At 35.0% G+C, this 27,217-nt stretch overlaps 1 protein-coding gene across 17 annotated transcripts in view; it reads left to right on the forward strand.

The window, feature by feature from the left end:
* Positions 1 to 27,217, forward strand: part of LOC109417772 (probable nuclear hormone receptor HR3) — a 617,254-nt gene that overhangs the window by 540,146 nt on the left and 49,891 nt on the right. For 15 of the 17 annotated variants that reach the window (XM_062850334.1, XM_062850335.1, XM_062850332.1 and 12 more), the window contains one exon: positions 3,213 to 3,440. In XM_062850334.1, coding sequence (XP_062706318.1) covers positions 3,213 to 3,440 — 228 coding nt within the window. Of the gene's footprint in view, positions 1 to 2,322; positions 2,960 to 3,212; positions 3,441 to 27,217 lie in introns of those variants that run through there. The other 2 variants (XM_029853240.2, XM_019691920.3) reach the window with 2 other exon arrangements.

Raw genomic sequence — 27,217 nt, forward strand, 5'->3', positions numbered from 1 at the left:
GAATTGAATTTTCTCTAATTTAGAAAAGTGTGTATGAGTTGTGCTTATAAAAGTGAAACAACCATATTCCAAAACAGAACGAATAGTTGTTTTATAGAGTACTATCAAATCAGATGGATGTGCACCCCACCAAGTGCCTGTAATGGTTTTGAGAAAGTTTATTCTTTTTGAACAAATTTTTTGAACGTGCTGAATATGTTTATTCCACAATAATTTTGAATCAAACCAAATTCCTAAATACTTATAGTCATCAACTTGTTCAATTTCATGACCATTGAGGTACAAATTAATACTAATGAGAGAACGTTTACGAGAAAATAAAATGAATTTTGTTTTTGCTACTGAAAAAGTGAAACCATTATTATGAGCCCAAGATCCAATGTTATCTAATGTGCATTGCATAAAATGACGAATTATTTCTCTATTATTTCCACAAATAGAAAGAACTTTATCATCCGCAAACTGATAAAAATAACAACCATTTGGAATAATAGATATTATATCACTAGTGAACAAATTATATAAAAAGGGACTTAAGCAAGATCCTTGAGGAAGACCAAAATAACTATACCGAATCAATTTTGAGGATCCTTCATGGAAAAAATGTAGAATTTTGAATGAAAAGAGATTATATAGCAAATTTGTAATTATTATTGGAATTTTTAAATTGTTTAATTTATTAAAAAGTAAATCAATTAATACCGAATCATAGGCACCAGAAACATCAAGAAAAGTTGATACAACATCTTGTTTTTTATTAAATGCTAAATCAATTTGTGAAGCTAAAAGAGCAACACAATCTCGAGTGCCAGATCCTTTCCTAAACCCAAATTGACAAGATGGCAAAATTTGATTATTCTCGCCTTATAAAAGTTGATATGTATTCTTATACAACTTTACCAGATACATTGCAATAAGTTCAAAAAATAACATCATATGCGACGAAGATTATCCTTTTGCTGTATGTACATATATGCGATAATAACTTCAACAGTACTTTTTACGATGTACTGCGTATATCCTAATGCGACGCTTGGTTGTCTGGATTAAACTAGATGTAATGATTCAAACTGCCTGGTTTAGTTCCACTTACACTGTCACCCATTGTCATTTAGTTTGGGACTTAAAACTCAAATTTATTACAAGCTGTTAGAAGGCTGCATGGATGCAAAGGATTGTATGGAGTTTACTGGGGTGTATGTCAAGGAGTAGTACAGAAGATGTAATATTTCAGCGAAAAAGAGCTAAGAAACATTTCCTATACCGAAATTCCATCAAAAATGTAGGAAAACATCAGGATCTAAGCTCAAATACATAACCAAGATATTCTGAATTGTACATATTAGAAAGAAACCGGATTATATTCAATGATGGAAGCAAATTGTAAAGACATGGAAAGATACAAAAAAGAACGAACGGTTATACGATTGTTCTTTGAATGATTCGAAGAAAATGAACCATTTCAACAATTTCTTGAAGATATAACATGGTTGTTTTCCAATCATAAAAGCCGGACGAATTTGAAAACAGTTAAACTCTCTGATTGAAGATTGTCGGCATCACCCTTGTACGACCAATTACAAGCACTTAAGGCACATCAAGTACCTCTTCCTTCAATTTCATCAATCGATTTGAAACATCACCCTTCAAATTCTCCGAAACGATCGATACCAGGCGTGTTCGAGAGCCCCAACAAGTACAGGAGGCATTCCTACCTCACCGCGACGAACCTTCCAGAAACGAATTTTTAACGACCACCGCTGCTGCCAAGCAACCGAGAACCGAATCCGCATGGCAGAAGCTTATGTGATAATAACCCACCGAGAAAATGTAAAAACCATCAAAAATCGCGAGTAGGAAACTCCTGTACCCACCTCTCTCACGCACTCATCCCAATCCATCCGTCGTCCATCAGCATCGGCAACAGCGAGTGTGGTTCGGCCAGCTGGTCGTCTCGATCAGAACATACTTGAAATTGCACACACCATCATCAACGTTCGTCATCATCATCCGAGACCGACGCGACGCGGACGAGGCGGCTGTAGGTAACCGAACTTACTTTCGGACATTGACGCCCCGGACCTACGAAAACCTGAACTCAACCAACAGTCGTCGGTCGGACTGACCGACAACTCGCAAAGATCAACGAACTCTCGGCCACGCTGCCTGCCGATCGTTGTTGCTTTTTTTTCGCACACGCTGATCGCTGCTGCCGCGCCGCCGCCGGCCGTTCCGAGTTCAACTCAGAACGTTGTCTTGCATTTTATTTTTAGGTGGTTCTTTTCTTCGCCCGCCTGCCGCGATTCGCAGACCATCCGTTCTGCCCCGCCCGACGAAATTCGGCGAGGCCCGATTGTTGTGGTGAGCGAGCGCGATCGTTTCGTCATAATACCGGTTTTTTCGCGCGGACGCGGACGCGACCGCGATCGCGATCACTCAGAACGAACGCTGCGCTGCCCGGAGTTGCGGGAGGGCGGCGATCGGAGCGTGAGAGAGGTGGTGCGAGAGCGTGGCATGTATGATGAATGGTGGCGATCGTCGGGATGAGAGCTACTGGCAAAAATGTTTGATGAACTACTGCGCTCTTCGGGACCTGCGCTGCGCTGCGGATGCGTGAGGGACCGCGTCCTCGGGAAGATTGTGGGAGCGGGAGCGGGATTCGAAAATTTGGCGTTCGTGTGAAGATGCGCGTGCGAATGGGAGACGCGTAACGTTCTACCCGTACCCCTCGTACCAGGCATGGCGTAGGGGTCGTTGACTTTGGCGAATTTTGTTTTGATTCGGACCGTTCGAAGACGCTGGGCGTTTTACGGGAGCTGCGTCTTCGTCCGTGCTAGTAGTGCGGATTTTGGACTCTGAAGAGGAAGTTTGCAATGTGTCTGGATGATTCCGGACGCTCCAGAAAGTTTTGAAAGTTTTAAAATGGCTGTAAGCTCAACGGTTTCCGATAGGATGTTAGGTAAACTATAGAAGTTTAAATGGTTTAAACTTGATTAAAAAATTCCCTAATTTTCAGGCTTTTAAATGAAATAAACTATCAAATACTACCAGATGTTTCGAAAAGGTTACTGGAACTCTTACACTACCGAAATCGGTTGTGAGCAAGTTGCAGCAACACCTTCTGCGTCAACTATGATACTTTGTAGTTTTTACCCTCAAATCTACGTTAAACTAACAATCGTTTTCTCTTCTTCTTTCTCTCCCATCAACAGCGCAAATCGAGATCATCCCCTGCAAAGTGTGCGGCGACAAGTCGTCCGGCGTCCACTACGGTGTGATAACCTGCGAGGGATGCAAGGGCTTCTTCCGGCGGTCGCAGAGCTCCGTCGTCAACTACCAGTGCCCCCGGAACAAGCAGTGCGTCGTCGATCGGGTCAACCGGAATCGGTGTCAGTACTGCCGGCTGCAAAAGTGCCTAAAGCTGGGAATGAGCCGCGACGGTGAGTACTACCTCATAAATTGTACAATCACCTCTGGAACCGAAACCGAAGTCTAAATTTAGGGGCGAGAGCATAAAAAATGGAACCGAAGAACCGACCGGTAGGCCGCGGGCTGGATACTTTCAATTCAATCCACCCGGGCTATCGCTATCAAATGGCCGTAAATGGTGGCAATTTAACTTTATCTAAACTACCTAATCTATATCTAGTAGCAGCGTATATGTACGAGTATGAGTTGCCAGCAGGCAAAGCTCGGACCAAGCTGGTTGGCGTGTTTCTTTGTCCATTCAAACTGGGACCGCGCGATGGCTGTCTCCGTCCGCGCCCGGCTGCTTTTCGCTTTGTGGTTCTACCCCTGCCTTCCAGCAGTAAAGGCGCCACAATCACATAAATTGTCCACTTTTTCGGTTTCCAGAGAAGGGGAAACCGAGGGGACTAGGAGAAACAACTGAGGCTGCTTTACACAGTGAGACAGAGTGGAATTGTCACTGTTGTTGTGTAGTATGTAGGTAGGTGTTGCACAGTGCTGCGCCCCATAGACAAAAGTGAAAAAATCAACTTCAAAATTTTGTTCAATCTAGTATGCCTTGCTGTTCATACATGCTTGATGTATGTTGCTCGACCATTATAAGTTTGAAGATCGTGTTTATTATACCAAAAAAAACTAGATTACCAAACAATGTTTTCGTTGTCCATAGAAAAATAATATTTTATAAAACAGATTCATCTTTGGCCCAGCTCAACATTGTTAAACATTTATGTTTTCAGTGAGAATCTAAATGGAAGGTCTATAACACATCAGTAGAATCTATTTTTTTTTTTCGTTTAGCACGGCAACATGTTTTGATATTTATGAAAATAAAATGTCATAAAGTAAGTATTATATGGCGTAGAGGAAAAACGACCTCAAAATTCAAATTGATATAGCAAAAAATGACCTCATAAGACCTCTCTGAATTTTTCACCATGTTTTCTTTATACAGGGTGCGGCAGGAAAAAATGCGAAAAGTTCAAGGCACTATTACACGCTAAATATGGGATAGATATGACTATTTTTTCAAGACAGTGTATCAGTCAATGTCTATTTTCTAGCACTGAAAAATAAAAATGAACACATTTGATGTTTAACATGTGATAATGTAGGCCTAATAAGCGGATATCAATAAACTGCGCGCCCAATGGTCATTAAAGAAAATGACTATAACAGTAACAAAATTAGCTCAAATTCGATGAACAACCAGACCACACTGATCCAGAGCCATGTAGTTTCACATACCAGATGAAATAAGTACATATATTTGATGATATTGTAGAGAAAATCAAAAATTTTGTTTTATCAGATGCGAAATTTAGCGACCTGTGCGATTTTCTGCGGTTTGAAAATTCTTGTTGTCTTCATCTTCAGGCGCCGCCCTGTAAAGGTTAGTGACCAAAATGGGAAATTTTTTAATTAACTTTTCAGAAAACTAGCCTATTATAGATCATGGAACGTTGAAACATAGATTGGTTAATGTCAAATGGACGAAAATGAGGTTTGAAGTTGAAAAACACTTTCGCATTTTTTCCTGCCGCATACTGTAGTGTCCGCTAAATACTGAATTAGACTCCAGCTGCTTTTATTTGCTAATTTGTTAGTAATCGAGCTTTTTCCGAGTGATGTATTTATAGTCAAAATCGAAGATATTTTTGATCAAGTGTTCTTTTCTGATCCATTCAAACGAAAAATGTATCAGTTTATATTGTTTTCTCGTTTCCTTATGAGACTGCTGATTTCTACGAAGAATTTGAGGGTAAACTTCAACGATTTCTAGAGTTTTAAAGTATGCAACTTGACAAGAAATGACCAAACGCACAACCTTCAAGAAACAAAATGTTCGGTGAGAATAAAGTTTTATGAATAAGTCATTTTTGCAAATACCTCTTTATTATGATCTATATGTATATACAGTTGCCTAAGCTGCATTTCAGAAAAAAAACAGCAAGATTTAAATAAAATGGCGTTTAAGACACTTAAGCGATTATGAGTTATGCATAGGACTTTTATGCAAATTGTAGCTTTTATCAAGTGTGTCAACTTCACCGAAGACACTATTGAGAAAAAATGTATGGTACGTTAGTTATGATTTTTGTCCTGCAGTTCCATACATTCGCAGCACTGTGTGTTGTGGGCTTAGGTGGGCTGCTTGTGGCTTATCGGATACGAAAACGGAAGAGGGAAGTTATCAAACTTTACGAGCAAAATGGAAGTTCTTAACAGCAATGAATTTAGGAGAATTTTATTTTCAACAAACCTGTATGACGTAGAATCTTCACGATTTTTAAGTTTAGAAGCATCACACTGCAGCGCAGTTGCCTCAATGGTTTCTTGAAATCAAAAATTCAATATAGATAATAATACAAAACATATTTCAAGAAAATGTTTACTTGTGAAAGTATTTTTTAGTTCGTTATTGGAAAATGTTCGTGTCAAAATTTGAAGTTCGTATCTCAAGGTTAAGTGGAGGGACCAAAAGTTCTGAAAAATAGTATGAAATTAAAAAAAAATCTCTTTATTTTTTCGACAAATAAATATGCTATTCTGCTAAAAACCGATAATTTTATGACCCTTAAGAGTCAAAAATAGCGTTTTTGAGTTATTCACAAAACAAAACCGAAAAATCAGCATTATTGAGATGCCGATGGAAACTTTCCATGTTTTGCTCAATAACTTAAAAACGAGTGGAAATATTCCGAGTTCATTTTTGGAACTAAGGGATCCTGAAATCATCGGTTTTAATAGAAAGAACATTAGGGGTACTCACTAAACAGTTTAAATTGCTGCGTAAGCCATGATTTTCTGCTTATTTGAAATGTTTCATGATTTTGCGAATGAAATAATCAAAGATTGCCTTGGTGATCGCGACGTTTAATCAGTTTAATCAGTTTACGCTGTTAAGTGAATCCCCCTATTGTATTTTTTTCGTAAAAAAAATGTCGCTTTAACCCCATTTCAGAACTTTGTGGGGTCACTTAGCCTTGAGATACGGACTTCAAATTTTGACACGATCAAATTTTAGCTAAAATGATCATTTTCCAATATCGACCTTTTAAATTTTTGTCAATTTTTTAGAATTTTTACGATAAAATTTAGAATACTTTGAAATCTTTTAAGAATTTCAGCATTTTTTTTTTCAAAAACTAGCGTTTTTGGGAAACTAAACTTCCTTAGGATTCTAGGAAAATTGGAATTTTGATTGGGGAGTTGAGTAAGAATGGAGGTAGAAAAATTCAAAAATGTACCATCTTAGCAAAAGGTTTGGGAACCTCTGACATACAGGAATCGAAACTTCAAATATAAAACTTTATCTTGGGCGTATTTAATGAAAGTCTTGAAATTCACCTGAAATAAGTATCACCATAAGCTGGCAGTAAATTTCCAATTATTAATAATTAAAACAACAATCTTATCGGTCTTCCATGTTAACAATATTAAATTTTCGATTTTCATGGAGGAAATCTCTGTTGGTATGACAAAAAAATTAAAATGCCTAAAAAGTTTACCAGTGCAATGCAATTAAATACTTCTGAATAAGGCAAAGTGCCTTGACATCTTGAAGATTTGGGCATTCTTAAAATAACAATTTCGATCCAGCTTGCTAAACTATGCATTCAAATCAGAATCCAAACATCAACATGGTGTACATAATTTGCCAGCAAGAATTAATCATCGTGATGGATGCCGTCAGGTTAAACCCTCCTGGTTTTGTTTGAAATCGTTTAAGATCAGTTAGTGTAAAAGCAACGTATTCTAGAGTTGATGTACTTTATGGATACGGTGCAAAGACTAGCATACACCTACTTAGTCTTAACGCATACATTTGTGCACTACTCAAAGCAAATAGGTTTTATAAAAATGTTGGTTCAGACAGAATACTCTTAAGAACTCGCTGCTTCGCTGATAGCTGTCAGAAATGTTAACAAACCGAAAGTATGCATTTTCGTAATTTTTTAAGTGGTGTTTCATATTTTAACATATTTTATCTGCTCGAGTGGCTTTGCTTAAATAAAAGTGAACTGCCATGATGCCGGAGCCAGCGCAAACGATGATATCCCTACCACCCATCGGTTGCTCCTGCAATCCTGGCCACAAAAGTGCGTGAAAAGATTGGTTTAGCCTCCTAGCCGGAAAAATGCAGCCCGGCAAAGATTTTCCCATTCTGTTTGAGTAGCATATCAAATCTATTGATCAAAATATGATCACATTGCAGTAACACTCTTCAGCAAGCTTAAATGCTTTTAGTGGTTATTCCGACAAGATTTAAGATGGCTTTATTATGACTTAACGCAATCCATCAGGTTTTAAAGCTGATGAAATGTGGCATGTCTGCTGCTCTGAAAAATGTTTGAGGCCCATGTTTCAATACGCACCTTACTGTTCGGTTACAATGAAATTTTGAAAATTTTGCTTAGCGAAAAGGCAAGCAGATAAGTTTTATTCAATGGATTTCTGAGTGTTTTAAAGTTGCTTATATCGTTAAAGCTGCTTGGCAATTTGTACTGCATTACCAAACTTTAAAGGGATTAGCAAATCCATGACAAAATCTCAATAAATAATGTCTAAGAGCAGAAAGGATACAAATTGTTACTAAGGCTATTTAATCACGACAGACAAATAATAAAAAAAAACTGTACTTGTATCTCTCAGCAAAATGTGTTTTATCTATTTGAAAAAAAAATTGATAAAATTCTTGAAAAAGGGAGCAAAATTCTGAGAAAACTGGGTGATTGTTAGATGCATTTAGGCTCAAACTACTCAACACACATCTAAAGAAATTACATAAAAATATCATCCTCCTCTTCTTGGCGTAACATCCTCACTGGGACAAAGCCTGCTTCTCAGCTTAGTGTTCTATGAGCACTTCCACAGTTATTAACTGCCAATGACCATTTTGCATGTGTATATCGTGTGGCAGGCACGAAGATACTCTATGCCCAAGGAAGTCAAGGAAATTTCCTTTACGAAAAGATCCTGGACCGACCGGGAATCGAACCCGTCACCCTCAGCATGGTCAATATGGTCATGCTGAATACCCGTGCGTTTACCGCCTCGGCTATGTGGGCCCATTATATCATATTTTATGCAATTTATCTAAGAAATCCTGTATGAATTTCTCCAAAGCTTACTATGGTTCTTTTCATGGATTCCCCTATTAATTCTTTCAAGAATTCATCCAAACGATTTACGAAAAAAATGGCCAAAGAATTTCCAGGGATTTCTCCCATATTTTTTTAGGATAATTCTCCAAGGTTTTTATTAAGATATTCTTCAACGGTTCCTCCTGGAACTTCTTCGTCGATTACCCCCAAGATTCTTCCAAAACTCATTCTAAAAATTTCTATAATATTTCCTGCAGGTGTTCTTCGAAGCTTATATTTTGAATTTCTGAATCCTTTAGAAATTTCTCCAGTAATTTCTTTCTCCATGAGTACTTTCTAGAATCCTTAAAGTATTTCTCTAGGAATCCTTGCATAGATTCCTCCACGAATTATTCCCGGAATTCATTCAAGAATTTCTCCAATAAATCCTCTCGGAACTCTTCCAAAGAATATTCAGAAAAATGCCCAAAGGATTTGATCTAGATTGTTTTCTACAGAATCTTTTTCTGATATTATTTTATAGATTCGAGAATTTCTCCTAGAAATTCACCAGAAATTTATCTAAGCACTTCCCACAGCTGCTCTCAAGGATTTTTCAAAACTAGTTTCAGTCAACTCTCCAGAAATGTATTCAATGGGTCTATCCAAGGGACCTAAAGCTTTCTCCAGGAATTCTCTCAAAAATTCCATTTAAAAATCTCCCAGGGACTCTTCCAGGAATATATCAATGGATTCTTTCAGAAATTTCCCCGAAAGTAATAATTTTTATTAGTTACACGAATTTTACCATGTTTATTTATTTCTTGGAGAAGTGTTTTTTTCTGTATTCTTTAAGAGATCCCAGTTGTGGAGTTTCTAGGGCATTGCCTAAAAAAACCTAATTGAATGATTGGAAACAATCTTTGAAAGCTTTCAGAACTTTCTTAAAGAAACTTTGGAATCATTGTTGGGAGAATCCTTGAAGGTATTATTGAAAGATACCTGGATAGAATGCTTGAAAGAAAATGACTTCAAGGACTCCTTTAGACATTATAACAAGGATAGGATATCCAAGGATTTCTCTCCACAAATTCTTCAGGTTTCTATGTGCATTTGATTTTCCTGAAATCCTACCAAGCAGTTTTACTGGAATCTGTCAAAGGATTCCATAAGGCATTCCTTTCATAATTATTGCAAGTGTTATCTCAACGTTCGTCTAGCTTGGATTTTTTCTCCGGTGGTGGAATTTTAAGGACGTTCGTGAAAAATAAAAACCCGAATAAATGATTAAAAATAATCTTCGAAAGTCTTAAAAACATTTTTTAAAGAGTCTTTGGAAACATGATTGGGAGAACCGTTGAAGGAATTCTTGAAAGATACCTGGGGAGAATACTTGACAGATTTCCTGAAGGAATCTTTAGACGCATAGTTGAAATAACTACCGGATGAATCCGCTGACAAACTGTTGGGTGATTTTTGGAATTTTAAATTAAAATCCGTGAATTAGAACCGTGAAGACTTTCTGATAAATTTTGTTTTAAACATTTTATCAATTCTCGTATTTAGGAACACCTTTAAATCCCTACGAGAAATTCTAAAATTTTCAAAGATTTCTAACCATAAATACTGTGGTTCTGATGGCATTTCTGATAGGTTTGTAGCAATTATGTGTTGAATACTTTCCAGAAAGTTTTATTAGAGGATGAAGTGAACATGTTCCGATTGTGTTACGGGATTTGACAGAGTTCCTGAAAAACGACAATGTTTGGTGAAGTTTTTGGTGTGTTTATTTGGAAAACTTTTTCCGAAACTGGATTATTATGAATTTGATCGTAAACTTTCTTAGAAATTTACCTGTTACAATTGTGCCATATTTTTTTCCTAGAAATTTCTTGCCTGAGCTGTGAATTCTTAAGACTAACTCAAACTGTCAGGATATTCTGATATAAATTATCCTACAATTGATAGAACTGAAGAATCTTCTTTATAAAAAACGCTATCTGAAATCCCAACGGTTTTCGTGATTTTTATGTATAAATGTTACATTAAAGATTTGTATAGATTCGTAGGCTATACTTAAGAATTTCATGTGTACACATTAATTCTACGGTTCCTCCAGCCTGCCTATCAGAACTTTTCCCACATAAGGCAAATTCTGGAAAGAAAATTAAGCGTGGAAGTTTGGAAGTACTTGTTAAAAGTCGTTGAAGAAGTTTTAAAGAAAACTAAAAAAGATCCTGGCCTATTCCATGGATAACTCTTGGTAAAACTTCTATTTTTTCAATGATTTTTTTTTATTTCTTAAGTTTTTTTTTTCAGAATACTTTCACAGAATTACTGTGAAATTCTTTTACGCGAATGTCTGTTATGATTTCGTCAGCTTAAATATATCCTTGTTCAGTAACTCGCCCAGAACACTTTCAGGAGCTCTTCCTTTACTAAGGAAACCTTTTAAAATTTTAAATTTCAATTCCGTTGTCGATTGTATGACAATCCTTTAAAAATCAATATACAATTATTACAACAATCCAATTACCATCAAATTAGGCAATTACCAAAACCTCATCATCAGCATTAAACATCCAAAGTAAAATCAGCTGGTATCTAACGGCACGTGTCACACAAATACAGTTGTCCAAACTGTAGCTACGCACTTAGCTTGGCGGGAAACTGCTGCCAGCCAGCTAGCCAGCTGCTCTCCTCTATTCACTAGCGTTCATTGACCTTTCCTATGTTCCTATGATTCTCCCTAGCATACGAACTTGATAGTTAGGTACACGATGCCGCAGTAGTGGCGCGGCTCACCGCGGTGCGTATTTCTTATTGGTCCGCACGCATCAATGTTCCAGTCGAGCCTCTCCCCCGCGTCACGTCGCCTTCCAATCGAGTGAAAGACTAGAACTAGACGGAATAACGGGTGCGTTACGCATCTTGCTCCACTCCACTCGAGCATGTTAAACTTTAGCGGGGCGGGTGGGAGGCATCTAGGAGGCTATCACTTATTGCCTTGTGGTATTTGGACGGACACGTGTCTTCGATGCAGTTAAGAGAAAATTGTGCACTAGTGACGGTGATGCACTGAACTTGAAAAATTCGTAAAATTCTCGCTACTGAACTGATTTCGAAATTAGTTCATTTTTTTCTGAATTTCAAAATTTCAAACTACCTACAGTGTATCAAACAATTGTCCGTACAGCAATTTTTTGGTCAAAATATTTTTTCATTCAAATGTTTATAACTGTTTTATACGTCAATCAAGAACGCTGAAGTTTTGACCAATCATAAACCATATGTTATTGCTCCATTGGTGAAATTTTAAGTGAGATCGAATAAGTTTTCTGAAAGTGATTGAACTTTAAGTAAAACTTATAAATTTTTGAACACATATTTAAATCATTATATCTCAATATGTACTCGGTGAAACTTTTTCAATTTTGTTGTGTTACAGCTTAAACCTGAGGCTTCCATATGCAGCTACGTTTGGGGTTTTATATTCACTACAAAAAATATGAAAAATGTGCTTATGTAGTTGACGATGTTTAAAAAATTACCATATTTTGCACATATAATCTGCCAAACGTTTTCCACCAATAAAAGTGCATTAATTGAACGAAAAATGCATAGGACCTACTCTCCATATGTAGTATAGTAGGTGCTGTATAAAAATATTACATTGAGATAGTTTAAAAAAGTTGAAAACACTTGGCACTTTTATTGATCAAAATATGATAAATTTCCAAATAATACTCTGAACATATACAGATTTTTCATATTTTTTGTAGTGAATATAAAACCTCAAACGAAGCTGCATATGAAAGCCGTAGGTATAAGCTGTAACACAAAAAAAGATTGCAAAAGTTTCATAAAGTACATATTGAGATATAATGTTTTAAAAATGTGTTCAAAAATCTTATAAGTTTTACTTAAAGTTCTATAAATTTCAGTAAACTTATTCGATCTCGCTCAAAATTTTACTAATGGAGCTCCAATATATGGTTTATCATTGGTCAAAATTTCAGCGTTTTTTATTGACGTATAAAAAAGTTATAAACATTTGAATGAAAAATTATTTTGACCAAGAAATTGCTGTACGATCAATTATTTGATACACTATAGGTAAAATTTCACCATTACTTTTACCGACCACCGACTTGCCAGCCACATCAAGCTCAACTACTGTTTATTAATGTTTCTCGCTACGGAAAGCAATTCTACCGTCTGCTCTAAAAAAAAACATCGCATAAACCATAATCAAATTAATTTACGATTTACGACCAGCTGACGGTAATTCGGCAAGTCATGCCCAAATCCCACGAAAGCTTTGGAGATACCGCCAATGGTGCCGCTAAGGTCCGAGAACCACCATTATGTATCATTAGTTAGGTAGTTAGAGCGCATCAGGAAACGTGGCAGCCATGAGAACAAATGATCTGTAAAAGTGGTAAAAGTGGCGAAACCGACAGATGGAAGAATCGCGGAAGTTATAATTTTCTCCTGGATTTGCTGAAACCTGCAGTCTCCGGATAGTGGGAGACTGAACGGTACCGATGCAGATGGGAGGCGTAGAAGGTAGTGATTAGAATGTTGAAACTGAATTAGGGATTTAAGTTGATTTAAGTAAAAATTAACATTTTTTTATAGCTCTGTTGCACAATTAGCACTTCTAGTTTACTTAATTGACTGAAGAACCCAAAATAAAGACATTTTGATTTTATGAGACTCGAAACCTACTCAATAGACTTCACATTGTTACTTGGAATGAGTTCTTTCCAAATTTTAACCAGCATTTTTCTTAGAAGCTAAGGTAAGTGTGCCCATCGTTGTGATATTAAGGTAAATTCATTTTAAAAACAATGATCGTACCATCTAATGAAGGGTTGCAAAACGTTAGTTGGTAGTTTTCTATCCAAATTTGCTTGGAAAAATATAAAAACTATCGTTTCTCTCTGTTTTCGATCATAAATCGCTTACCACAACATTAGGCACACTGTTCCTATTATGGAGGTAAAATATAATTTTGGTTCCTATTGTTGCGGTATCCCATTGAAATCATATGGGATACCGCAACATTAGGAACACTACCGCAACAATAGGAACACAGCAGCAAAAAATTTAAGGAAAATATTTTTCAAAAATAGGTTTTTGGGCAAATCTTAAGCACACAAATGGTGCAATCTCATAATTTAAGCATAATACATCTATTAAAAATGCATTTTGGTAACATTTCAGTCGAAAAAGTGCTCAATCGCCACTACCGCAACATTAGGTACTACCACAACGAAGGGAACAATTACCCTAATGGTTCAATTCAATGCTTTTTGATACAATTTCTCATCGATTGTCTACTTGCATTCAACCCTTGCTAAAGATTGAGAGCAGCTCCAATAGAAATTGATATACAAAACTTTAAAATTGAGAAAACTTTAAAAAAAGTGGCGATTTTTTCTCAAAGTTTAAAAAGTTACTAACGCATTGTCTATGATATTCTCAAAATAGTTTTCTACAGAACGACTTCTAAACTGAATTTTGGACAATTCAATGTTTGGATGTGTAGCGTTTTTGGACAACTCCCGAGACACATATGAGAGGATAATTTGAGACTTGAAAGTATTGCCATCGATATGTCTGACACATTTTTTTTTTTTTTTTTTGCAAGAACTGTGGGTAATCGTCTTTTACTATTTACATATAGTCGAATCTTTGAGAGAAAGAGTTGTAAATAAGACTATTTTGCAATAAGATTACTAAAATAGCATCAGACTCAAAAAGAAAATCTATTGATGTTTTTGCGGAATTTCCGGAAAATAATGTATGGAGATTTCTGCAATATTCTTAAATACTTTTTAACAGATGTCAGATTTTTTTTCTTCAAAACAACAGGAGAAAGTTCTGAAAACTGTCATTTAAAAGGAAATGCCAGTGGAAGTCTAACAAAAACTTATCACAGTAATTTCTGAGCGAATTAAGAAATCTCATGAACCTTGAGTTCAGAAGTTTAGCATTATTTTCAGCCCATGGCTGCTTCATCTCAGGGTGCAATAGTAAATGCAGAACGTTGAAGAAATTATGTACATTTTGACAAAACAGTGGTTTTCGTATTTATCACAAGTCATTTAAATCACTAATCTCCCACTTTCTTTTGAATTTTATCATGAATTGCATTTTGTTTTTTTTACGGACTCAACATCAATTAGCACAGTCCATTAAAACTGTTGAATAATGTGAACCACTGTTCTTAAGTATACTTTACATTTATTTCTCGTTTCGCCAAATTCACGGTTTTGTTTATTTCACGATAATTTTGAATCTATTTTTTCATCGTGATAAGACAGAAAAACTAATGTACTTTTGGTAATTCTACTCAAAGACTCTAGTGAGGAAATCCTGAAAAAATAGTCAATGAGAGAGTGATAGAAGAAATTTCTGAAAAAAAATTATGGCAGAGATATCGGAGAACATTCTAGATGTTAAATTTCATATTCATTGTGTGGACTTATTAAAAATTCAGAATTTGTAACTAAAAACTCTCGAAAGATTCATGACAAATTCTCTATAGTTTCCATTATTTATGGTTAAAATCTTAAAAAAAATATCATGAATAGCATTTAGGCTGGGTTCTGAAACAGAGGGAAAACTGTGAATTCTAAAGGACCTAACTGAAAGAGGAAACGATAACGAAATTCAAAAAAAAAAAATGAATTACTGGGCGCTTTTTTGCAAATTGCTCCAAAACAACTTCACACAAAGGGCAGATTTTTTCGAAAATTCTATTCTCCATGGCTTTATAGCCACTTGGCTGTCCCCGTCGTCTCATAACGTAGAACTGAGCTCAATTCCACTACTGTTCATAGTTTGCTTCTGACAGTGATCAAGGCTCACGATAATTGTAAAATCATTCCTCTCCCGTTCTTATGCCAAATGTACACAACAGAGATGTTTATCCAATTCCATCCCAAAGAGGTTTAAATTGTAACCTCTTAAAGGGCCCATATAGCCGAGGCGGTAAACGCACGGGTATTCAGCATGGCCATGCTGAGGGTGACGGGTTCGATTCCCGGTCGGTCCAGGATCTTTTCGTGAAGGAAATTTCCTTGACTTCCTTGGGCATAGAGTATCTTCGTGCCTGCCACACGATATACACATGCAAAATTGTCATTGGCAGAGGAAGCTCTCAGTTAATAAATGTGGAAGTGCTCATAGAACACTAAGCTGAGAAGCAGGCTTTGTCCCAGTGAGGACGTTACGCCAAAGAAGAGAAGAGAGGTTTAAATTGTAAAAAACAAGCATGTTTTGCGACAGTGGATGTCAAAGTGTTTTCAACATAAGAAAGTTTTAAGAAATTTATGGCGGAATTGAGAACAACTCACAGAAAAGTTTCTAGAAGAATTCACCAAAGGATTACCAGGATAAATATGAGAGCAATTATGGAAACAATTCTCAGAGGAATATAAAAAAAAATGGGAATATTCCAAAAATTCTGTCATTTTTTGTAGATTTGCTTATTTTCAAAATTTTGTTCAAAACTAGTTCAAGGACTTCTGACAAAGTCTTCCGCTAAGGAATTCCGCTAACGCATACCTTCACAAAATGGATCTTGTCTGAGAAAAGCGCATGCAATGAAACACCGTTTGCAAGCTAAAGCCTCTGAAAATAGTTTCATATTTTAAACAATGCTGATCCTGTGAAATCGTTGAATTTCTGTGAAATCGATTGCAATTTCGTCAGTTTATGCTCTTTTTCTACCATCCCGAGAAACAAACATCCCAACACTTTCACTTCTTATTCACTTCTGTCTGTACTGCGGGACGTATATTAGACGTAACCAGTGATGCCAGTTTTACAAAAAGCAAAACCCACCCCACAACATAATAAATTTTATTTTTATTTTCCGTGTAACTTTTAGAAAGAATATTCTTAAGTGTATTAAATTGAGATTTATGTATTTAAATATGTAAGTTATTGTGATATAACACAAAATAAATATTGACATCTGAATGCCGACTAAAACATCGATTGAGATTTTTTTGATGTAACCACAAACCATTTTGATATATACATAAAATTCCTAACTATGTATATGATATATTCATAAAAGTCCAAGCCAAAACTATATGAGTTTTGATTTCCTAGAAGCCAAAAAATACAAAAACTCTCAAACTATACCTCGCGGGATTGGGTGTTAGGGGGTAATGTTTGTTAAGAAAATTGAGGAGAATTGAAATCTTCTTATGAATTCTAAATAAATTCCTCAAAAAAATGCTACTACAGTAAAAATTTGAGAATATTTGAAGATCTACTCAAAACTCTCCTTGCATTTACTTGGTTTTCTAAAAAACTGTCCAAGAGCTCAAAGAATGCTCTAGTGAATAAATTTCAACTATTTTTTTAGAAGATCTCAAGCGAACTCCCACACAAATACTGCTATACGTTTGTTTATTAAAGAAGAACGCCGAGATCGACCTTTTTGATTATTTTTTTTTAAAGAAATTCCACCAGATTTCTCAGTTATGTATCATATGTATGATTGTACAACTAAACTTCTTCTGTATAAAATCTGTTAAAATCGCCGAATATTTCTGTTTATTTAGAACTCTTAAAAAAAGAATTAATACATCATCAATGTGTAGGGAATCATGTAGGGAATATTCAAAAGATGTATAATAGTAAAGTTAAAAAAAAAATATCCTTGGAGAATTTCCCCAAAAGACATTAAAAAATTAAAAAAAAATAAAACCTACAGAAATTGAAAAAAAAAAAACAATCCCAGAGAAATCTCACAATAAAATTTATCCAAAGGATAAATTAATTCATTTATCGGCGGATTTTCGGGAAACCAGCATGAATTTCCCCTCAAGGACTACTATGAAAGTTTTGACGAGATCCACAAAGCCATTTGCCTTCAAAGTTTGAAATAGTGCAAATTTGAAATATCTCTATAATTTATGTACTGGAGTTAAATAAAAAAATATTCAGCAGCTCCGAAAGAATTTGCATCATTTATTTTTTTTTTTTCAAAAAAATTATCTATCTCTATCAATGTAGTCTAATTCAATGATTCTGAAGCTGACAACTAGACTATTTGACTTGTTGTACCCGACTATTTCCCATCTAAGGAAATCTTTCCAAAATTGTTGCCAAGAATACATTTATTGACTTTTTTTATTCATTCAATTTTTTATTCATTTCTTTAAATCTTCTACCATGTGCTGTATTTTATTATTTTACCTAATGTATTTGAAATAACCTTAGAATTGCGTAAGGTTTTCCCAACGTTTCCTGAGGATATTTTTATGGAATTTTTCGTGATTTCTTCTTTGATATGGTAGGAGTTGGAATTTAGGTAGGAATGTTACTGCAAGTTTGATAACAAATTTCTGCAGAAATGCCGTCAGAAAATCTTTCCAAAAATAACAAGTTTTCAGTGGAAAATCCGCCGGGATTCTCATAACTTGTTAAAAAAAAAGATGAACCGCATGTAACATTTTAAAGTCAAATAAGCTATCTTCTCATGCTTCAGGATCTAGATTCGAGGAGGAATCAAAAATCACCAATTCATTAAAATAACAGACTTCAGGTTTTAAATTAATTCAAATTAATTTCAAATCTAGTTGGTGTAAAGTTAGTAAAAATGCCTGTCTCCTGCGGAACCAATAAAATCTTGTTATAAAACATTAAATACGATTTATTTTATGACAATTTTATTTCAATACTTTTCAAATTTCTGAATTTGGATAACTTTGAACATCCAAACATTATTTACATAGCTACTACTTAAATTCAAGTCCTCTTGCAGAAATAAACAAGCCAAGAGTCTATTTAAATTTCTTATTTTATTTTCTTTTAGAAGTTTTAGATCCTTCTTGGAGACAGGGATGGAAACACTCATTTGTACTCAGATACTCACTTGATATTCTCTCAGCTCAGAAGCCTGCAATAAAAAAACATTGTATGGAGGAGTTTTACTCTGTAGTTTTATCTAAAAGTAAGGGTCGCACACGTATACCAAAGTCGTAGCAGAACTATGAATGCAACTCTCCACGGAGTGAGCATAATTTGCATTCTTCGTATAGAGAGTCGCCTTCATTGCTCTCTTACGGCTTCAATATGCATTTGCGACCCTTACTCTATTCGGCGAACTTTTAGATAAAACTGCAAGGTAAAAGTCCTCCACACACTGTTTTTTATTTGCTGGTTTCTGAGCTGATATAATAGCAAGTGAGTGTTTTCACCCCTGCTTGGGGAAAATAAAAAAAGAAATTTAAATAGAAACTCAAGGAATTTAAATTCCTCTAAGAATAGAATCAAAAAGCCTCTTCAGAAGGATATTTCATGCCAGGCTTGCTGTTACAAAAAATAGAAGTAAAGCTAGGTTCATTTAGAATCCGGGATGACAAAATCACGTATATCTTAGGGATGGAATAACAAACATAAAAGGTGAAGCCCTCAAAACAAATGTTATTTATTGTACTTTCATGGAAAAATATCATTGAAATTATTTATTTTTATTGTTTACACATTATCTCACTTTTTCAGTGTTGACCTCTCTAAAAATCTGCACAACAATGGTAAATTTTAGCAACAACCCCTTCCGCACGTTTGTTCAACAATCAGGTCATCTATGCAGTGTCCTGAGTGCCTTGACTAGTCTGACTAGGATTCCGAAGAAAAATTGCCAAACTTTTTTTTTATTGCGAAATGAGGGGCAATTCAGTGAATTGAGAAAACGCGAAATTTGAGTGTTTTTTTTTTCGTTGATAAACACTACCCATCTGTGACGATATCACTGAACGTCTCCGGCTGTCAAGGCAGCTCATCAAAATAGGTAAAACCTCTACATATCCCTTGTGTGCGTTTTTGAAAAGCAGCACGCGATTCTTGAGGCTGTCATCCTTGTATGAATTGGTTCTCATCATCTTGTTGCGAAAAAACCATGCCCAGAGTTCGAACTTCTTTCCAAATCTTCAAATTCAAAGCAGATTTATCAATGAACCCAAGCTTTTTTCTTCCGAGGACACTTCCTTATGCCATGGGTAACAACATCTGTGCACATAACACATAATGGTTTTGACGATATTAACATTTTTCGCGACTGTCGTACCTGACCACGCTAAATTTTCAACGTGTTTGTGCAAGATTTTTGTCCTCCTCTTGTCTTCAATCTGAAATAACTTTTCACTCATTGCAAGAAAATCAATGAAATTTTCACCATTTAAAGAGGATTAGTGTATGATCAGAGTGCTGCAAAAGAATGATGATTATGTTCATTGAGAGCGCCACTAGAAAATGTGACATGATTCCGGATTCTAAGTGAAATCTCTACAAATTATCTGTACCATAAATCAGATAAATGTGAAAAAATATTACACACTCAATCCTGAATTGCCTGTTCGGTACTTTTTTGACGAAAATAGAACAGCAGCACTTTTTCGGTAGCTACGGTAATCGATTTTACTGAGGTTCAGTACACCAACTGTCAAAAACGGGTGCAAAAGGTAAACAATCCGTTACTGCTGTATTTAGCTGTTCTATTTTCGTCAAAAAATTAGCGAACACGGTATTCAAAATTAAGTGTGTATGCACTAGTAAATCAAATATTGTCCTTACCAGAAAACTTAAAATGATTGTTTGGAAAATCAAACGTATTTTCATGCAAACCTCACATTTCATGAAATGTCACGAATGTGACTCACCCTAACCAATGATCATTTTCAGGAAGCCGAAGCAAGCACTCCTTTTTTCTCGGCATCTTCATCCATTTATTTCGTTGCCTCGCGCGTGTTCATGATTAGTCAACTCCTGACGGACCAGTCAGTAGTAGGTAGCGCCCGCCGATGACGAACATCGAGTCGTCGTCGCCGGTGCGGATCCGATTCCACACCCAAGACAACTAGGTATAACACCACAAAAAAACGCCACGCCGAGTCTTTTGAAAGCTTTTCATTTGTTCATCATCGCCCGTCAATATCCGCGGATGGACAGATGGGACGTGATAATAATCGGTGGCCGTTGCTACCGCCTCGCGCGCGACGTAACGCGCCGACCGACACCAGCAGCGGGTGGCGGTTCTATTTGTTTTTCCTAGATTTCCTCGCTTTCGCTTCCGATGGTTTTTGTTGGACGCGTCCGTGCGTCGCGTCGCGTCGGGGTGCCAAGATGTTGTTTGGGCCGTGCAAAAAGGCGTCACGCTGAGAGGCATCTTAGTAGGTACGTGCCATGATGGGCGGCCGGCCGGCGCGGTTGTGGTTCACTCCGGACGGTTCGACAGTCGTTTGTTCTAATTTGATCGACATTTATCATTTTTCCCACGCCTCTAATGCTTGGTAAGGTGGCAGAGGAGGTGGGATGTGGGCTTAGGGGGGTTGTGGGAAAATGTCGCCAAAGTGAAACTCGTGGCGGAAAAGTCGTTGACCCGCTCTTGGTTTTGGTGGAGCCGGATGTGTACGATAAGCCTAAAGATGCTAGCTAATAGTGAATAAGATTGACGTAGGACTACGGATTTCAGGTAGTTATGCTATTCCACTAACACGCCCAGGTTCATCATATTTTGAGATGTTTTAGTTTATCGAGCATTTGTAGTGTTCTATTTTGTGTATTACACCTCGTCCTTTTTTTACGTCCATGCTTGGCTAAGCGACAAAAAAATCTACCGCCAAGACAATGAGTAAACTCAACATTTTTATATTTTTTTAAAACATCTCCGTGATTAGAAGAAGTGTACAAAAATATAAAAATGTCTATTTTGTTTATTATTTTGGCAGTAGAATTTATTTCGCTAAGCCAATAGTGGACGTAAAATAAGGTTTATGTGTACTTACCGCGATACAAATGTTTCTGAACTTCTGGAGCTCGATTTGAATAGGTCGTATGTGCTTTTGTCGATTAAAAATTCGATCAGTTGGATTCACTTATTATAGCGAAAACCATTGAAATTGAGCAAAGTTTATACATACAGCAGAATCCTCACAAAACAGGCTTTCTGTTCCATCATTAAAAGTTTGCAAAATATCTGCCATATTGCAACAATCACTAAATTAAACTGATCGAATTTTATATCGACAAAAGCACATACGACCTATTCAAATCGAGCTCCAGACTTCTTCTAGGAATGCTATCACAGTTATTAACTAAGAGTTTGCTTTATCAATTGATCAATTTGGCGTTAGAATATTGTGTGGCAGGTACGATGCTTCTCAATGCCCATGGAAGTAAAGAATTTTGGCGGACCGTGAATTGAACTCGTTGTCACCCTTAGTATGGTCTTGCTGGATATCCGTGCGTTTATCGCTAAAGTTGTATGGGTCCTTCAATACCATGCATTATTACGTTAAGGCGGAACTGGATGCATTTACTTATTTTTATGTTTTTGATTTTTTATTGAATATTGGGGCAATATTTTTAAAATTGGGTTCCTAAACATTTAAAGAAAGCATCAAGGTATATTCTGATTTTTTTCAGGTGTAAAATTTTGTATGAAAAAGAAAATGGAAAACATTTTTTTTTAATATTTCTCCGAAGAGATGAACCAGCCTAGGGCTGAAAACCTCTATAATAAAGTAATAATAACAATAATAATAATAATAATAATAATAATAATAATAATAATAATAATAATAATAATAATAATAATAATAATAATAATAATAATAATAATAATAATAATAATAATAATAATAATAATAATAATAATAATAATAATAATAATAATAATAATAATAATAATATTTCTCTATTATTTAATGAAAAAAAAACAAAATCCAAAAAAGTGGAAATGCATCCAGTTTCGCCTTAAATGGAATTTCAGTTATCATTTCCTCCATAAGGCGGAACAAATTCCACACATCAGTCTTCCACTGACGATTACGTAGGTGATTGCCATTATGGCTCAGATTATGCTGCTCCTTCTTGTTCCATTTTTACATAATCTAGAGATGGTGGTCATCCGAGGGCGGTTCGATTATTCTTCATTCTGCCATTGACCTGACCTGACCGAGCAGCAAGTCAACGACGGACCGAGTCCGAGCAAAAAAAATTTCCACCCGTTTGGTTTTTCTGCTTTTCCATGTATCGTGTGAACCGGAGACCGTACAGAGGTCATTGTGCACTAAAAAGGAGTTCAATGAAGGAACTGACCAGAACTGATCGATTTACTATGACAACGGAGATGCGACTTGCAAATTTCTCCATTATTATTTTGATGAGTTTATTAAAAAGATATTTAGCCCAAAGGTAGTTTATTTTTACAAAAAATCTTCATGTAAAAAAAATAAAATTGTATGCTTTCTCAAATACGTTTATTTTTTATATATATTTTTTATTATTTTTTTTTCAAAAAAAATACTAAATTTCATCAAGACAGTCTGTCATGAAAACCACCACTAAACTTCTATTGACAACCACTTATGAAACCCCGTGAATCTTGTATGTCTAAACTAAGTCACCAGAGCCATAGCGTGTTTCCACAGTGGTCTTAAATGGCAAATAATTGGTATTTTTTTTTTTTTTTTTTTTTAAATTTTTTTTATCTTTATTAACAAGATTTTAAACCCGGGACTAGTTCATCTCGCTGGTATAAATGTGAACTACACTAAGCCAATCTTCAATTAAGAGATGAACCAGCCTAGGGCTGAAAATCTCTATAATAAAGAAATAATAATAATAATAATCTTCAATTAAAAGTTTACATGTTTTCAGCGAAAACGTAAATATCTGTGCGATTTTCAAAATTTTTCGAAATATTCGTCTATTTTTTTGGCATTATCAGAATTCCATTTGGCCTAGCATTCTTCTAAGCATAGTTACATTTCATACTACTAACGAAACCGATCCGTGAGAATTCTTAGTGAAACAATTTCAAATTGTTTTAGTTTTCAGAAATGGGCCTTTTTCATTGCCGTACGGGATTGGGCCGAAGGGTCCCAGATTTTCATAAAACTTTTTCCACAGGCAGGGCTCATGGATACATGAATAAAAAAAATGAGAAAAATTCAGGGTCGCCTATTTTTCCGGAAAACTCAGGTGGAAATTCTTTGTTTTCCCCTGACACTACTTACTTTGAAAAATCATAACTCAAGAACGAAGCATCATAGAAACAAAGGTTTTTTTTAGAAAATTAAAGCAAATTTTCTCAGGAATCTAAAAAAAATATGAAAAGGAAAAAGTTTTCCACAAATTTTCCACTGTTGAGGAAATTTGTAAAGAAAAATTATGCCCAAACTCGCGGGAAATTTTCCAAAAAATATTTTCGAGATGCTAGTTTCATAAGCACTTGTTTTTCGCTCTTGAGTTATGGCCAATTATGTGAAAAATGACCATATAATATATGCGTACATGGTTATTTTTCACAAAATTAATCAAAACTCAAGAAAGAAACAAAAAGTCCATTCCACAAATTTCAGCGATCAAAGCTTATAAAATTACCTTCTCAAAAATATTTTTTTGAAAAATTTTCCGCTAGTTCGGGAATAGTTTTTCCAACTTTTCTTTTTGATTTTTCTCAACGGTGAAAAATTTTGTAGAAAACTTTTTCCACTTCATATTTTTTTATTCCTGAGGAAATTTGCTTTCATTTTCATAAAAAAAAAACTTTGTTTCAACGATGCTTCGTTCTTGAGTTATAATTTTTCAAAAAAAGGCATATATGATACATTTGGACATTTTTCAACAAAATTGGCCATAACTCAAAAACGAAAATAAGTGCATTTCAAAGATTTCAGCGATTAAAGCTTATGAAATAACCTTCTCATTTTTTTTTTTAAATTTTCCACGAGATCTGGCATTGTTTTCCGACTTTTCTTAACGAATTTTCTCAACTGTGGAAAACTTTTTCCAGCTCATTTTTTTTTTTTTGATTTCTGAGAAAATTTGCTTTCATTCCCTGAAAAAAAAACCTTTGTTTCTATGATGCTTCGTTCTTGAGTTATGATTTTTCAAAGTAAGTAGTGTCAGGGGAAAACAAAGAATTTCCACCCGAGTTTTCCGGGAAAATAGGCGACCCTGAATTTTTCTCAATTTTTTTTGTTCATATATTCATGAGCCCAGCCTGTGGAAAAATTTTCATGAAAATCTGAGACCCTTCGGCCCAATTTGTACGATAATAAGAAAAAATGCCCAAATACTTCCTGCAGTTTCAGAAATTTACATGAATGTTTTAAATGCTCTTCAACACAAAATTTTTCTATCTTTCACGCTAATAGTTCAAAACATTTTTCCAGAATGTTCTAACGGGTGTTTAACAAAAGTTTAACATATTAAAATTAGTTAGTTCATGACAAAAACTGTTGGGATTGATAGAAGGGAATTTTAAGAAATTGTTAGAGCAACCAATGCAACACATTTCAAGAAATGATAAATATCTGGAAACAGAGATACACTTCTAGATTAATTATCTTTGAATGAAGCCTAAATTAAATCTAGAAATATTTCGTTGCCTCTTTTGTAATTCAATCGAGCAAGATAAACAGTGAAAGTTGGGGAATTCCGAGACAAACGCTTGGAATAACCATCAAATTTTGATTAGATTGAAGCTAAAAAAAGCAGTTTTTATTTAATAAAAATTAGAAGCTGAAAACAAAATTAAAAAGATTTTTCTTCAGATACACTAGTTTACAGCAACCTGATGATCATTTTTAGTGTAGAATCATGTCCTGAGTTCGAAATTGTAAAAAAAAGCAGTAGAGCGGGATTTTTGTTCTATTTTTAAGCATAGTTGCTCTCTTCATACATCTTATTCTCCGTAATTAATGCGCCGATTGAACTGTTTTTTTACTGTAACTCGCTAACGTCTTATATTTTAATAGAACGTTGAGAAACAAGCTTTTGTTTGTTTCTTATTGAAAAAAATACAAATCTTTATAGTTTTTTGAAAATTTTGCTAAAACTTTCTAGGAGGTCGTCACATATACTCACTAATATCTCGAGGTCCACCAATCTGACGTAAAAACTGTGTTCAGACGATCGAAAGATACTATCATTAGCCTTCAATTCATTGATTGATTTATTTGTCTTTATTAAAGAGACTTTCAGCCCTTGGCTGGTTCGTATCTTTCAATTCATAAAAAAGATTGAAAGTTGGTTGATTGCAATGCAAGATATTTGAATTTTAGTAAAATCCATATTTTCAAAAACTGTAAAACCCAATTTTTAGGTAAGACTCAAAAAATGTTCTACTTAAAACAAGCTTTTGAATTGAAGCACGATTTCGAAATCAGAATTTAATTATACATCAAAAATGTTGGTCGTTGATATTAGTTCACGACTTTTGTTTTATTTTTTTAAATTAGTGATATCAAAGAGTTCCAAAAAAAAACAATACATACTTTCAAATCAATATCTTCAAGTTTTATGAAAAAAAGAAAAAAAAAGTTAAAAAAGAGCTTCGTCTACAAAAGCTTATTTCAAAATACTTGAGTTATTACCGCAAAACATCTACTGCATCAATTTTAGAAAAAATGTATAGAAGAAATTCTACGAAATATCCAAAAATTTGTGCAAAGAGATGCAAAGAGGTATTGTTGGATAAAAAAGCCGAACTAAAAAACTTTCAAGAAAAAAAAAACAAAAAGATCTTTAATTTTTAATGGATTGTCTTAGAAAATGGGACTTGTTTTTAAAACAAAATGATAATAACGACACAATACAATGCCAGGAGAAGTTTTAAATTTTAAATGATACTCTTAACAGAGCTTTTTTTTAATTTTCAAGATTCCAAGATTTTCAAATTTTTCAGAATATAAAAAGGAGCTGTCTTGTTCTCTTCTAGACAAGAGTCTTTGCGGTGCCTTCTGAGGTAGGCTTCTTTGGCCGGGGCAAACCGCACACCTTGTCTCGATAACGCTAGTTTACAGCATTTTTGAACTCGGTAAGCTGATGATCATTTTTAGTGTAGAATCATGCCCTGAGTTCGAAAACGCGAAGTAAAAAAGAATACAGTAGAGCGGAAATTTTTTCGACTTTCCATACAAGGTTGATGATTTGAAATCGATTTTTGTTCTATTTTTAAGCAAAGTCGCTCACTTCAAACATTTCATTCTCCGTAATAAATGCTCCGATTGAGCTGAAATTTTTACTGTAACTCGCCTACATATGATATGTCAAATAGACGTTGAGAAAGAATTTTTAAATTGTTTTGTTTTTATTGGAAAAATACATGTCTTCATATATTTTTGGAAATTCTGCTAAAATTTATGGTGATCGTCCCTAAAACTCGCCAATATCTTGAATTTCATCAATCTGACGCAAAACCTGTATTCAGATGATCGAATGGTATTATATTCAGCTTTTAATTTATGGAAAAAGATTTGAAATTGGTTGAACAAAACGCAATATATTTGAATTTTAGTAAATTACATATTTTGAAAAGTTGCAAAACTCGATATTGAGCTAAAACTCAAAAACTGTTCTACTTAAAAATTTTTGAAGCTTCAAAAATTTTGGTCGTTGACAGAAGTTCACGACTTTCGTTTTATTTTGTAAACTTGTGTAATCATATAAAAGCACTCACATTATTTAGATAAATTTTCGAAACGCTATTCAAAAGCCACTGTAGATTTGCAACCAAATTAGCAAATCCTTCCGTACGCAATCAATCCACCGAACCATTATCGGACATTGTCAACCCACTTAATATTATGTGCATCGTTTTCAGTTTTGGAACAATTTCCGAT

The sequence above is a fragment of the Aedes albopictus genome, chromosome 2 (assembly GCF_035046485.1).
Source record: "Aedes albopictus strain Foshan chromosome 2, AalbF5, whole genome shotgun sequence".
NCBI classification, from domain to species: Eukaryota; Metazoa; Arthropoda; class Insecta; order Diptera; family Culicidae; genus Aedes; species Aedes albopictus.